This window comes from Amphiura filiformis, chromosome 6, assembly GCF_039555335.1.
Source record: "Amphiura filiformis chromosome 6, Afil_fr2py, whole genome shotgun sequence".
NCBI classification, from domain to species: Eukaryota; Metazoa; Echinodermata; class Ophiuroidea; order Amphilepidida; family Amphiuridae; genus Amphiura; species Amphiura filiformis.
The window spans coordinates 11,466,169-11,481,562 of NC_092633.1; the positions used below are offsets into that span (position 1 = coordinate 11,466,169).

The window sequence follows — 15,394 nt, forward strand, 5'->3', positions numbered from 1 at the left end:
GTAGTAGTGAGTGGAGTTCACCATGCATTCTTGTTCCCAAGCCTGATGGTTCATACCGATTGGTCGCAGACATGAGAGCTGCAAATGTTCATTCAAAGACAGACTCGTACCCAATTCCAAGAATTGATGATTGCATTGACAAAATTGGGAATGCAAAATTTGTTAGCAAATTTGATCTTTTGAAAGGGTACTGGCAGGTTCCACTCACAGACCGTGCCAAAGAGATTTCTGCCTTTTGTACACCATTTGGTCTTTACCAATACAAAGTTATGCCATTTGGGTTGACAAACGTCCCACCAACCTTTCAGAGAATGGTAAATCAAATTGTGGCAGACATAGAGGGATGTGAAGCGATGTAGATGATTTGATTGTTTATAGTCAAACTTGGGAACAACACATGGAACAACTCCATCAATTGTTTGAGAAGCTGTCTGAAGTACAGTTGACAGTCAATCTGGTAAAAAGTGAGTTTTGCCATGCCACAGTCACATACTTAGGATATGTTGTAGGTCAAGGTCAGGTGAAGCCTATCGAAGCCAAAGTTGAAGCAATTGAGCAATACCCCACACCTGTAAACAAGAAGGCACTCATGAGATTTCTAGGAATGGTTGGCTATTATAGAAAGTTCTGCCCAAACTTTTCAGAGATAGCAAGTCCTTTGACTGATTTGTTGAAGAAAGATGCAAAATTCATTTGGTCAGAACAGTGTGAAAATGCTTTTCACAAAGTCAAATCGATACTCATGAGTTCACCAGTGCTTACTGCACCTGATTTTCAGAAGCAGTTCAAGTTGACTGTTGATGCCAGTGACATAGGCTGTGGAGGTGTTGTGATGCAAGAGGGTGAAGATCAAATAGATCACCCCATTTGTTACTTTTCAAGGAAATTCAACAAGCACCAGAGAAATTACTCCACAATTGAGAAGGAGTGTCTAGCATTGCTATTGGCATTGCTACATTTTGATGTGTATTTGTGTACCACAGTATACCCTGTGCTTGTTTTCACAGATCACAATCCCCTCACCTTCATCAACAGGATGAAGAACAAAAACCAAAGACTGGTGAGGTGGAGTTTGACCTTGCAAGAGTACAATCTGGACATCAAACATATTAAGGGAAAAGACAATGTAATGGCTGATGCCCTGTCCAGAATTGCATAAAAAGGGCTGATAAACAAAAATTTCCTTTAAAAGGGAAGTTGTGTGTGACAAGTAGTCACTGTGTATGATGAGTTAAATACTCAAAGTTGATAATATGTTGAAGTTGATGTAAAAGAAGAAAACATTTAAGAAAGTTTTCATTATATTCAAACTTTCTTCTTTTAAGGGGGAGGGTGTGATGTGCCCTGAGTAATTTGATTTAATTTAATTATTTAACTTTGTTTACAAGCTGAAAGTATTTCATGAGATGGGAAACCCCTTGTACGTGCAAGATAATGATGTGGAAAGTCGTTTTGGAATTCCCCCAAATTATTGTAAACAATGTCAGAGCTATGTTTGGAACTTGGAAAGCCCCAGTTCATTATTGCACCATCAGGAAAACCCCCCAGGAAGTGATGTAATGTGAATGTGTATAATTAATCTTGGGAAATCCCAACATTGCAGCAATGTTGTGAAAATGTGATTGAAGTAATGGTTTATTAATAGATGATGGGAATTTTGCATGAGTACGGATATAAAAAGCTGGAGGTTTTTGTTGGGACTGGACAGAATGCCATGGGAGATTGAAAACTCCACATGTGTGTGATGGTCTTGGTGCTTCAAAAAAGAAGTACATTTTAACCAGTTTATATAGCCAATAATTGAGCTAATTTTAATACAGCAACGAAGAAGACAGCGAGCACACAAAAGTGCTCTTCCTCATCAAAGGATTAAAAGTTCTTCTGTCAAATTGCTGGAGTTTGCTGGGTTTGTGAAGGCCACGCATCTGTCAAGAAACAGTGGAGCTGTGTTAAAGAAACCGGTTCCCTGAAAAAGAGTGATTGGTGAAAGAAACACCATTTTTTGTGAAAGCAGCGCAAGGAGGTATATTTGAGGAGAAAGCAGCGCAAGGAGATATATTTGTGGAGATAACAGCGCAAAGGAGATTGGAGAAAGCATCATCATTTTCGTATGAGGATTTTATACGCAAGGATTTATAAGCGCAAGTGTACACTGGACTTCGCAGGACAAGCGAATAAGGATATATTACATCAGTCGTCCAGAACATTGCAAGAACTCTAGGATCACCAACAAGAAGACAGCTGGTTAAGTAGTCATAGAGTAAAACTGTCATTGTGTGATTTTATTGTATATGCGATATTGTTATTATATGTACCAATCATACTCTGTTTTCAATTAAAGACTTAGATTTTGTTAGCTTAAATAAACAGTGTATTTGTGTTGTGAGTTCGGGTAAAAGGTGATTTTGGCCTTGAGTCAAGTACGACTCGTAACATTATGCTCAACACCACAAAGTGGAACTGCACAAACCGTTGTAAGAAACATTATGAAAATCCCAATTAGATGCTGCAATTGAAGGACTGCTCAACCACTAAGGACAAATTGTCCCTTTCCAAATTTATAGAAAAACGATGTAGCTGGGAATTTCGAAAATCTCATACCAAAAACGGAGCCAACATTACCAAACTAACAAAAGTATGTGGAAATGCCCAAAAGGGCATCATCAGCTGTATAACGGGAGATGTAGATGGCTGTAGAAGGTTCTCCTTGGTCTGTGTGGCCCAAGTAAAGGTTCCCCCAGGACTTCCAAGAAGTATGGATGTGGATTTACCATAATGCAACAGAAGATTGTGTATATTCCTTTAGTTTAGATTTGGTCACAATCAGTAATTGATAAATTTCCCTCAAAGTAAGTACTTTACATGATTGAAAAAGTATAGTTACCCATAAAATAACATACATATCTTTCTGTTACATCAAGATAAAACCCACCTCATATTTGTATGACTTTAGAGACTGCTAACAACTTTTTCAAAACTCCAACTGTAGCTAGATATCATTACTACCATATTTATGTGGTAAGCTGATGTTCAGTATGTCCAGTCCAGACAAGCAATATTGTAAGAGTTTTATACCAGGGCAAAGGGCAGTCGAAAGATATTGTTATATACTACGCCAATTAAGTATCCTTACACTTGGAAAAATAGCCATTCACTAATATAATGAAAGACAAAGATAAAGACAATTTATCGCGTCTGACGTCACCTGTCAATCAAACTCGAGCACGGTTTGTTTACAAGTGTCGTGATGATCATGACTTGCTGAACGCGGATTTATAACCGGGCGCCTTATTGTTGATTTTGCACCTTTCGACATGCAAACCATCTCAAAAGTTAGGGCTTTATAGTAAGAAACTTTCTTTGGTGAAGGCACCATGTCCACAATCTCTAGAAAAGCTGCTTTTTGCCTTGTAAAAGTACAAACTTTTTCGCCATTTGCTGCTATTCCTTTTCTCCGATCAGCACCAGATAGATCGGTCTTCCTTTTACGTGCTGATTAACCTGTGTAAACCAATCAAGGATCGTAATTGACAGTGACATCAGACGCGATAAATTGCATTTATCTGTCTTTAATTATAGTCATAATGTGCAGGATTAGATAGTTCATCTATTAAAAAAAGAAATTTACCCCAATATTGTTCAGTTTTGAAATTGTGATAATTTTTCCAATTGTAAGGGTACTTTATTGGCGCAGTATATATACTTGATGTCTGTCAAGACTATCATTAAGCAAGTTACACCATTTTTAAGGGTTGATCAATGATTGAAAATTAATTTATTTCACAGATAAAATCTCTCCTTTATAGACACCCTGATGGCAGCACCTCTTGCTACCCAAGAAGAACACTCACAGGAGATCAAATTAAAAAACAGCAACAGAAATACACCACAAGCTTACTACAGAACTAACAAAAAATTGGCTTGTTCAGACAAAATTCAGCGAGATACTGAAGGTAACCACATCAAACCTCTTGAACTGAAGACCTAACAGCAGCAGGTTAGGGAAGACCTGCATTTGTACAGGGGGGCAATACATACATAATTATCTACCACATATCAATGACATTCAATGTCAGTTACATTTGGCAAACTGTTAGGACATTCATGTAGTTAAAGAGGCATTTCATGATTTTAGCATCTTTTCTTTTAGCATGGTTCAATATCTAATTTTGACAATTTTAGTTGATTTAGACAATTAAAAATATTATTATTTGGGGGTAAGAAAATGTAAATCTCTTCTTGGTGCCACCACTAGCACTGATCTAGATTATGTAATACACCTAATAAGAATTTAATTTACGCAGAAAGATTTAGATCAACAAAGTCCTTTGCAGGCTAGTGTAAGCCAAAGTGTGGTTGGTTGATATTCTTGATATTCTCCAAACTCCATTTTCATCTTCAACATCAACACCTTCACAATAATCACTACCACATTTCAGTTCTTCATTTTACTTTCATAATTACACCAGTTTGTCAAACTCACTTGATGTTTTTTTACATACATGTAGCTCCAAAACCCATCCAAAAGATAACGTGAATAGAAATGTGATGAGTCTTTCTCTTCCTCTTCAATTTGTTTACAGAAATTTGTTTACAGAAATCATGGCTGATGACAATAATGTTCCACAATATCCAAACAATGATGATGAGCAAAACCCCCCTCCCGGTGATGAAGGAAACCCCCTCCCAGTGATGAACAATGAACAAAACCCTGCAAAAAAATAACATCATGACAATGGGAAAATAAATGCAAAAGCTCCAAGAGAAGGGAAAGTCCGCACGGATACCTTCAACAAACGGTCGAAAAACCTCATCAAATCTGCAGAAGCTCTGAATGCAGTTACCAAGGTGGAGGTAAAGGTTGACATGATTCCGAACTGGGCCCAAGGTGTTACGAGGTTCTTTGAGAGTGATGGATATGCCAAAGCCTTCAGAGAAAAGGAACCTGGTGCTGAACGTCATGAAGAGAGAGCTGATGGTGCAGAGGTTGACATCGCTGTGGGTACAGCAAAAGCAAGCCCTACTGTGTGGCATTGCAGGTTGATGACGTGCCAGAAGAGGACCGCTAAGGAACCTCTGGTGAACCACCTCGCCGCAAGAAGAAATATGATAAGGAGAAATGTTCCATCTGCGGTATCCGCTACAACTCAGCTGCCGACTCGGTGTATGAAGAAGTGTAACTTCTAGGTCCACTGAAGATGTGCCCACATATATTATCCGGTGACCACATCTGGCAACAATGCCCTTGCCAAATGGGTAAATGCAGGGCATTTTTTCTGGCCCGATCACATGTCATGGTGATCTTTAAAAAAGGCTTATATAGCTTTTTCTTTTGAAAAGCTATAAAAATGTTATGCAGATGTTAGAACTGCAAAAAAATGTTATAACAAATTTATATTTGATATTGGACATTTGTTATATGTTATTATGGGTGCATCTTGAGTGGATCCAGATTTGACCATTCAGAAGTTTGAACTGTTAAATGGATTTTAACATTAAGGCAGGTATGCACAAAAGTGTTCCATGTTAGACTCAGTCTAAAGTTAAACCTGCGACAATAATTAGGATGATGTCCAATGATGCAAATGATACACAACCACACACTGACCTTTTACAAGTGTAACACGGTTTTAATAACTGGAGCACATGAGTAGCTTGAGAGAAGAGTTCCTATATAGAGCCCGTGGCCCAAGTACTTCAAGGGCTAATATCACATAAACTGGCGCTGGGTCTAACTTTAAACTCTTGCACAAAAGGAGGTTTAACTAAACCTGGGTTAAACAAAATGTTTTCAAACATTGCCTTTCAAATCACAAACTTATAAATCTGAATTACTATGAATCATCAACCAAGTCACTTTCATTAAGCACTCTTAAAAGTGTTCCAATATGGACATGTGTGTCCAATGACTGAACTTTACAGTGTGTGGATCACTGTGCACTTGTATACATGTCAATCAAACATGTAGTAATGGCTGTCTAAGCAGCTTTATCAAATGTCATTAAGTGTTTGTTGAAAGTCTAAAATCTTAAACCTTTGGTCTAACTGAGCATGCTCAGTGAACCATTTTGATTTAATTTCATCAGTTATCAGTTTGGTAAGCTTAACTTAGCTTAAATATTTGCTGCAATTATGGCAAGTGTTAATGTAAAACCAACCTTAAGATCATCCAACTTAACTGGGAGCCAAGAGAAAAAGATAATATACTGCACTTGATTACTGAGCAAATTTAGATTATTGAAAACAAAGAATGCGACAAATCGTCCAAAAAGATGAAAGAAAATGCATGGGCATCAGTGCACCTGGGGTTTACATCCAAAATTGGGAGCATAAGGGATATGAAGCAGATTAAGGAGCAGTGGAAGAGGGTGAAGTTGGCGGCAAAGAGGGAGTTCACTCTGCAGAAGCCTGGGCAAACTGGTGGAGGCCCACCTGCTCCACTGCCATCAGCTATGTCAAAGAACTTGTCCCACAGGACTTTCTACAGATGTGTAATACATATGATGATGATGTACCATGTCATACCCAGCTGGTACTCAGTTGGCCCCTGCAGATTTCCTAAATTCGCAGGGGTTCCAACCTGTAACAGTTGACGATGACAAAGAAAAGTAAGTTTATCCATGATATTATGTATAACGGACCAATGGTCACCTTCCTAATCCTAGACTACAGGCCTAGTTGGAAACACCAATACTCATGACAGCAGGCGCTAGCAATAAAACAAAACCATAAACCTTTGACGAGAGTGTATACTTCCACTATACTCTGATCAGCTCGTAATCTGCGGGACTCATCACATTGCTAAAATACCTCAAAAAATCCCCAGCTAAGCTTCTTCAGCTTTCCAAAAGAAATGAAGTACCGAAAATTGTGGGTGCAATTAAACGTCAGGATTTCACCATGCACAGCCACGCGCTCAACAGTCATGCCAAGATTTGCAGTGATCATTTTGAGAGCCAACTACACAATTATTTGGCATGTTAGTTTTTTTTTTGGTGGAAACACAATGGCGATGATGAGTGCAACAAACGAATGCGATGCCAATGACCTTGACGTGTACAGTAGCTAGAGTACGTCCAGGTGTACCCAGTGTGCATCATGGGTCATGTTGGCTCTGTGTCCGCAGACTCGACCGTTTCAAAAGTCAGGCTCAAAAGGGCATGTATTTTATTGCAAACAAAATGATATTTTAAACATAAAAAATGATTATAAAACATACTCTAGTCTGTTCATCATTTATTTCTAAAGCAAATTCTTTCATTTTCCGTCAGTGAAAAAACCCTCCATATGAGACCTTTAAAGGGATCAACTTTCAAGGGTCGCGAGCTAAAAATAAGAAGGGCTCATGTAAAATCAATGGGTTATGTCCATCAGTTTTATATTTCTGAGTTAAAGGAGTATTTTGTGATCCTAGCATCCTCTTTTTATGACATTTGTCAGTACATATCCACGAAAAAAGCATATTCCCAAAATTTCAGTTGATTCCGATTTGCGAGTTATGCATGATTAGGCCAAAAAAAAAGAAAGGTTCGTCTCAAAGCTTGTGCGTAGCGCTTTGTAAAATCCACGATTTGACAAAAAACAAATGCGGAAATTTTTTTATTTCAAAATTTTTTTTTTTTTTTTAGTTTTTCCAGAAAAAAAGACTTTTTCTCAAAATACCATGAAAAAAGTCAGGAATAAAAAAAAAAAAAAAAAATTGCATTTCGCATTTGTTTTTTAAATTTCTTGTGAGCTTTGAGACAAACCTTTTTTTTTTTGGCCTTATGTGTATTACACTGCTCCATAGACAATACGTTGTAATTTCGCGATATCTTTGCTAAACGAATTGATCTGCAAGAAATATTTTGTAAATAAACATTATGTAGCCAGAGGTTCCAGTGATATAAAAATCTCCACTTTTTTTGAGAAAAGTGGGGGGGATGAGGCTGTGGATCACGAAATGCCCTTTTAACTGATGGAAAGGTATTTAGCTTGTTACATTCATAAGGCCAAATAAAACTTTTTCAGAATTGGGTCGGTGGGTCAGAATTTTTTTTTAAAGGTCATAGCCAAAACATGAGTGTATGCCATTATTTAGCTTAATAAATAGTTGTGAATTGAGATATTTCTCTACTGTATACCACTTCATTCATGTTTTTAAAACAGTTTACAAATGTGTAGAAACTGTAAAAAAAAAAACATCTCAGGATGCCAAAAATGTTGAAAGAAAAAAAGGCACATCTGTAAATGTACCAATGGAAATATTTTTGCCATCGGAAGTTGTAAATTGTTGACCCAAATTTATTTTGCCACTGGTTTATTGTGCGCCAATATCCATATGTTCAAAAGGATATTTATAGTGTTGGCCGATCCAACCCAAGATCGGATCTGCCGATCTCCGATCTGAAAATTAGCAGATCGGGCCGATCCGATCCCGATTCCTTAAATGTTATTCTACAACCAGTACAAGTTCATTCAAGTCGGGCCCCAGTAATGTTAACGGTCAAAGCTTAATTCCCCAAACCTGTAACTATGTAATATGATGACCGTTTTAGAGGTTTTCATGTCAATATCAACCCAAATAAAATACCATTTTACACCCCAAGTCCCAGCGTTACTCATCAGTGCCTCCGATTGTCGGAAGTTTAATCATTAATCCATTTCTCTTGATTGTTTTATTCTTCTTTCTTCTCCGCGAATCAACTTTGATTTGCGTGTGTACCAAGTTAGGCGAATCACTGCGCGAATTGATTCGATGACCCTGCAGCTAAATCAGCTCCATCGATATTATAATAATTTATGCATATGACGTATTGGGGAATACCGCGGAATTCCCATCCTGATTGCTTGTGCAGAGTTGTTTACAGAAAGAATTCATGTGTTCGGAGATTAAAGCCTCCAGCACACTTTCCTGCCGCTGCGGCAAGCGGCAGGGCGTTTCAACCAATGACAAGCCTTTATTGTGTCCGTTTGTCTGCAATGCGCGTTCGCCACGCCGCTCAGCGGCAAGCGGCAGGGTAGTATGAAACCAGCATAAGAGATGAAATCGTCCGTGTGAGGAGGAATTGCGCGAATGTGCGCGATTCTAAAAATAACATGCCCTCAAATTCACCTTGGGAAACCCGACATTGAAGGGCGCATGCGTGTCGAGTGTTAAAGTGTTTAAATTTTTCCCAGGGACGCACTGTACAGTCGGGAGTGTTGTCACTGAGTGGATAATATTATAAAATACAGTATGAAACGACATGATTCTTGCGGTGGTAACAACGTTTTTTGGATATATTTTGGCATTAAATAGTAGTAATGTTACATAAGAAAGTAATGGTAAGCTTAAAGAATTGTTGTGTACTTTTATTACTGTCAAGTTCAGAGATCGGTAAGCTAGATCGGCAGCTGATAGCTCATCTGCCGATTCAGATTCAAGGCCGATGCAGTCCATATCAGCACCGATCTCCGATTCACAGATCGGTATCGGCCAACACTAGATATTTATGTACGCTACATTCCCGATATGAATGGTTTTTATATAGTAAGGAGTTTCCGGACAATTTCTGACCACACAGAATTTATACGCCAAAGTATCATACATCTACTCTTACTATAAACTTGCTTTATGAAGTACTAGGGCAGCTTTCCTAATAACTTCAAAAATCCTAAAACTTTATGATTTATTGGAGGCTCTTACCCTAGGCTCCTGCCAAGAGCGTTGCCCCTCTGGCTTCCCCTGGACCCCATCCATCTATTAACACTTGCGCTTTGTGCTTATACCATTATAAAAACCAGCAATTTCTCTATACCCTGGCCCCCTGAGAAAAAAGCCTATCAATGGCCCTGAAAATCAGTCTCTACTGCTGCTGTTTATAGGGCAAATAAATCCTTCAATAAATTTGTTGTTCTGGTTGCCAGAAAAAATAGCTCTGCAAGTATAGTATGAAAATGCACCAACTGTGCTGGAGGTCATTGCTCCATGGGTGCTATACCTTGGCTCACCTCAGGTCTGCTACCAACATCAATACTTTTTCACGGTGGCGCCACAAGAATGCCAATAAATCTGCCTCGCAATATATGCAGCAAGCTTGGCATATTTCTGTGTGTGAGTTGATATGACAAGCGAAAAACGCAACTACATCACTAACATTGAGACAAAGTCATTTTTAGCCAGCCAAGTACTTACAGTAGTCAACATTTTATGATAGTAGCAAAGGAGGGTTCTGTTTGCTCGCAAAATTGATATTTGTGCAGACCAATTAGTTTCTTAAAAGAAGACATAATATGTTTGTGTATCTTCCTCTCCAGTAAGAGAATTACAGCAGGGCCGTTTAATTCATACATTTTCAACACAAGATAATTGAGTTAAGCGTTTTTTGAATAATGTCAATATATTTATATAAATGACCAACACTGAGCCTCTAATCCACTGTGTTAGGAATTGGTAACTTATAGTGGGAATTCCAATTGAATGAACGCAGCTTTCAATAGCGTGACGATTTTTGCGTAAACTGCGCGATTTACACCAGCGTGTGCGACTATGCGTGAGTAACGTGGAAGTGAATCTAACCATGCCAACGCACTCGTGATTGGTTAGCATTGTATCTAAGGTACAGCTGTTGATGATCACTGCATTCATTCAATTGGAATTCCAACTATAGATTCTTGGGACACATCCTTTGTCTTCCAAGAGGAGGAGCCTGCTAGAAGATATGCTCTCTACATATCAACTCATGGCAAAAGACCAGGATGTCCATGCAACTCTTATGTAACCAACATTCAATGTATACTCAGTATGATGAAGGCATTCAAGCAAAACAGATAGCCACATTTGCCAGAGATCACTGCGCATGGAGAAGTTTTGTGGTCACCTGCTCCGCAGCCAAAGAATGATGATGATATAATTTTTTTCTCTTTTACAGTTATTCTTCCTCAAATATTCAAAAAGTGAGTATCCCAGCAAACACAAAACATTTCACAGAAAATGTTGTATTGTCAGGTTATATAAAGGGTATAAAATGTTTTGATAACATTCCAAAAACATTTGTGAAAAGTAGATGTTAAACATATAACATAAAGTTATTTAAGAGTTAACAAAATATTCTGTAAAAAAGTTTGCTAAAAATATTTTACAATAACATTTCGACAATATTTTGAAAATGTTGCTGTAGTGTTTTTTTTTTCATTTAAAACATTTCAAAAACGTTTTCATGACCTTTATATAACCTGACATTTAAATGTTATTAAAATGTTTCGAAAACATTGCCTGAAAGAAAGCACTGAAACTTAGAAAAGTCCAAATAGGTGTTCATTAGGTCAAATGATATTTGTATCACCCAAAACAGACTGAATTTCCCGAATGCATACCTCTGGTGCAGGGCAAGCTAAATCTTAAAGGGTTACAAAGTAACTCAATTGAAATGTGCATGATTGGTTTAAAAATCAAAGTGATTGCCTATTTTTGGTCCATTTTTATCAACTGAATTCTCATCGGTTTGATACCTGTGATGCATATCAGTACAGATGACAATGATGGTCTCCCTCATTGGCTAAGAAAGACTCCAAGGTAGTACTTGCTTCAATTGGAATCTGGATAGGAGTCTACAAATGTTGACAGCATGGATGATAATTCCTCAGTGGTCTCTTCTTCAGCTGGAGCCTGAGACAAAAGAAACATAAAAAGGAACATCACAATGGTGTGACACTTGTGCAATGTGTATACTGTCTGATGGGTCAAGACACTTTTTCAAAAATTCAGATGTTTTTAGCCTAAGCACACGTGAAAACAGCAATGCCTGTGTATTGCTTCCATAGTGGAATAGACTTGGGCAATATTTTTAATTGACAATTACTCTGCAAATCCTTGCAGACCTGTACTTTCCTTCATACCTGTGAGTACATTTTTATGATTATAACACAACGGTAAGTATCTATATTTTGTTTAAAGAAAGATAAGTTTAAAACAAATCAAATCTCATTCTCATAGAGAAAATATTAGACCTATAAAGGTGTTGTGTTTCATGCTAATTTATGAAAAATGTGATTTTAGATCACTACAAGGCTGATCCAAATCTATCATCAGTTATTTCCATCTCATGTGACATTCACAGGATCAGCCAACTTCAAATGACTGCCTCAACCTGAAGTATTTAAATCCAGAAACCTTGGCAGAAAATTAACCTACAGTTGCATTCAGTCATGAACATGATTATTTTGTTGGAAACAACCAAAGTTGTGGCTTGTAATCAATGGCTATTCCAGTTGAAATCCATAACCCCCCGATTGAAGACATGACCTTAATCTCACACACAGGGTGTGTAAATTTCAAATGGAGTCTTGAAATTCACATTCCCTGTGTAGATTAGGATCATGTCTTGGTTTTATGGGTTGCAACTGGAACAGCCCAAAGTACGAGTTTAAATGTGCACATTCAATGATGTCCCTCACAATAGATACATACCTTTCTCTTCCCAACAGAAGACCCTGGTTCCTCCTCTCGTTTCCTCTTTCCTTTGCCTCCTTTCACATCTTCCTCTCCTGATAGCTTTGATTCTTCTCTAGCATCCTTACTTTCGCTTTCTTCATCTCCACCATCTCCTTCCTGCCTAATTTCTGCACTTCTGTTTGCATCACCACTTTCTCCAACTGGTTCAGGAGGTAAATCCTCACCAGACGGAACAGATCTATTTTCATCTCCAACTCTTTCATCTTGCTTTTGATCATCTTTCAACTCTTTCCTTTGATTATCATCCGGATCCTCTAGCTCATCATCATCATCATCATCATCATCACTATCACTTTCATCAACATGTTTCCCACTTTTGCTGCCATTACTGTCTATAGTAAGCCTTCCCTGGTCATACTGTGCTACTTCTTGGTCTTCTGGAGTTGTTATTAAAGCAGGACTATGTGTATCCATGTCTTCTACAGCATCTTTTCCATCACCTTCCTCATTCACTGATGTATCTCTCTGTATCATGACATGAGACAGCATCATCTCTGAAGGCATCTTTGTCACTACTTCTTTGGCTTTGGGTTTAATCTCTGCCAGGCTGATTGGAGAGTGCAGTGATGGTACTTTTGGGTGAAGTAGATTGGTGCAAATTACACTGGCTTCTGCACATGTGCTGGCCACCTGAATAATTATATAAAATGTAATAAGCCAAATCAGCATTGAAAGTTTGCAACGCATTGTGGGACAGATTTTGCAGTTTTGGGACACTTTGCCCTCTGACCTATCGGGAAAATTCAGGAAAATTGGGTTTTTTTTGTGCGTACAAAATATTATTTAAAATGTTTTACTACAATAAAACAAACTTAAAAAACAAAGTTGTGTAATAAATTAATTATTTAAATATTATTATAATATTAATGATAATATTATTGCAATAATAAATGAGTGAATAAAAATAACAGCAATTTTCTCAATATGTCAAAGGTCAAAGTGTCCCAAAACTGCTTTAAAAAAAAAGTTACAATGCCGATTGGGCTTATTGTAACATTGTTTATTTGCTGCAGCAGTAAAGTTAAAATGTTTTATGTGTGCTTGAATCAAGCCAGTTTTGATGTTGGCAGACAAAGTTAGATACCTGTTGTTTTAGCAGCCTAAAGGCCGAGATAGAGTCTGACGTCTGTGCGGATGTTACATTTTCAGTTCTACAGAGTGACTTTCAGTTCTCAGTCTTGATTCTCGCTCAAGTGATTAGCTTTGTTCAGGGGTTTTTACTCCTTCTCCACAATGGGCTAATCCATTTAAAATCTACACTCCCCCTGTGGAAGATTTTGGAAATATCTTTCACAGTGGGGGTATGAATTTCAAATGGAATTAGCACATTAACCAACTCCATTTGAAATTCTGCCTTTGTGGAAGATTCAGGTTGAAATCATTCTCAGAGGGTGTGTGAATTTTAAATGGAGCTGCCTAATGTGTTCATTCCATTTGAAATCTATACTCCCCGTATGCAAGGTATTTCCAAAATAGTCAACAGGGCGAGTGTGGATTTTAAATAGTATAGCCAAATCTTTGTAGCAAAAGACAAGCTGGAAATGTTATCCATCGCAAAAGATGCCGGCGGAGAAGTAGCCACTGTGTTACAACAGAAAAACACCCGCAAGATGTCAAAATATATCCTGGCATTTCAAACGCTGATCTGATGCTAACTTCTATGATGTCAAGCATAACCCATTTCTAAAATCTATCCATCTCCATCCCTAATATTCATAAATTGTGTACTTATGTTTAATATCATTAAAGGTGGATTCTGTCATCGAGATATTTTGCCATGTGTCCACTGTCCAGCAGCCTTAGCTGTCTTGTGTGCTTGTTTAGGTTTTGTGTATAATGCCATTTTCACCAAGAGCATGCTTCAAGCTCATGGTTTTCTGAGACCCCAATACAAAATGTCTGCCTTTGCTGAAAAATGCAGGAGGTAAGGTCCATTCATACTACGACGCAAGGTGCGTTGAGTTGCTGTACCGCATCGTACTGCAAAATACTGCATTGCGGTATCGCAATAAATTAGAATGCAACGAATTGCGTTGAGTTGCGGCAAAAAGTAATTGATCAGCAACACACTGCACCGCAAAGCAATTACGGCATAGTATGAATGGAACTGTACACTATATGGCCCTTCACATGCATGACAATCCAATATGGCTGACTTGCCAATAGTAATATAATTGAAGACAGAGATAAAAAAAACTAGTTTGCATCTGACGTCACTGTCAATCAAATTCCCTACGATCCTTGATTGGTTATTAGCACATAAAAGGAAAGTCGATTTCTCTGGTGCCGATCGGAGAAAGGAATAGCACAAAATTGTGAAATATTACGTACTTTTACAAGGCAAAAAGCAACTTTTCTTAGGCATTGTTGACATGGTGCCTTCGCAAAAGAAAGTTTCCTACTATGAAGACCCAACTTTTAAAATGGTTTGTATGTTTGAAGGTGCAAAATTAACAATAAGGCGCCCGGTTTTATTGCCGCGTTCATCAACTCACATCATCTCGACACTTGTAAACAAACCATGCTTGAGTTTGATTGACAGATGACATCAGACACAAACTAGTCTTTTTATCTCTATCATCCAGTATAGTACGGGCTATGTCTTTTATTATGTTCTTTGTGACTTACCTGTATGCACATATCTTGTCTACCCACACTGAATATCCTGATAGCACAATGCAATGGTGCTGGCCATTTAGCATGAGGAACCAACACACAGCTTAATAACAAGCGATATAACTCCTCACAGCATAGCCCAGATGAGTAGGGGATGGGTGGTGTATTGTGGGATTGCTGGATTTGTAGAAGAAGGGGGACTACAATTTCATGGACTTCCTAAAAAGAGAAATGGAAATAATGCTTATTGTAAACCACCAACAATAACAAGCATAATCTAACACAATTTGTTTTATCAAAAAT

General features: G+C 38.0%; 2 protein-coding genes across 2 annotated transcripts in view; one reads left to right on the forward strand and one right to left on the reverse strand.

Moving 5' to 3' along the window:
* Positions 1-15,394, forward strand: part of LOC140154969 (agmatinase, mitochondrial-like) — a 498,181-nt gene that overhangs the window by 390,897 nt on the left and 91,890 nt on the right. The window lies entirely within an intron of this gene.
* LOC140154966 (proline-, glutamic acid- and leucine-rich protein 1-like) overlaps positions 10,193-15,394 on the reverse strand; it is a 34,296-nt gene continuing 29,094 nt past the window's right edge. Inside the window, exons 14-16 of the mRNA XM_072177628.1 lie at positions 15,104-15,310; positions 12,431-13,105; positions 10,193-11,629 (exon numbers count right to left, since the gene is read on the reverse strand). Coding sequence (XP_072033729.1) covers positions 11,549-11,629; positions 12,431-13,105; positions 15,104-15,310 — 963 coding nt within the window. The 3' untranslated portion in view covers positions 10,193-11,548. The remainder of the gene's footprint in view (positions 11,630-12,430; positions 13,106-15,103; positions 15,311-15,394) is intronic.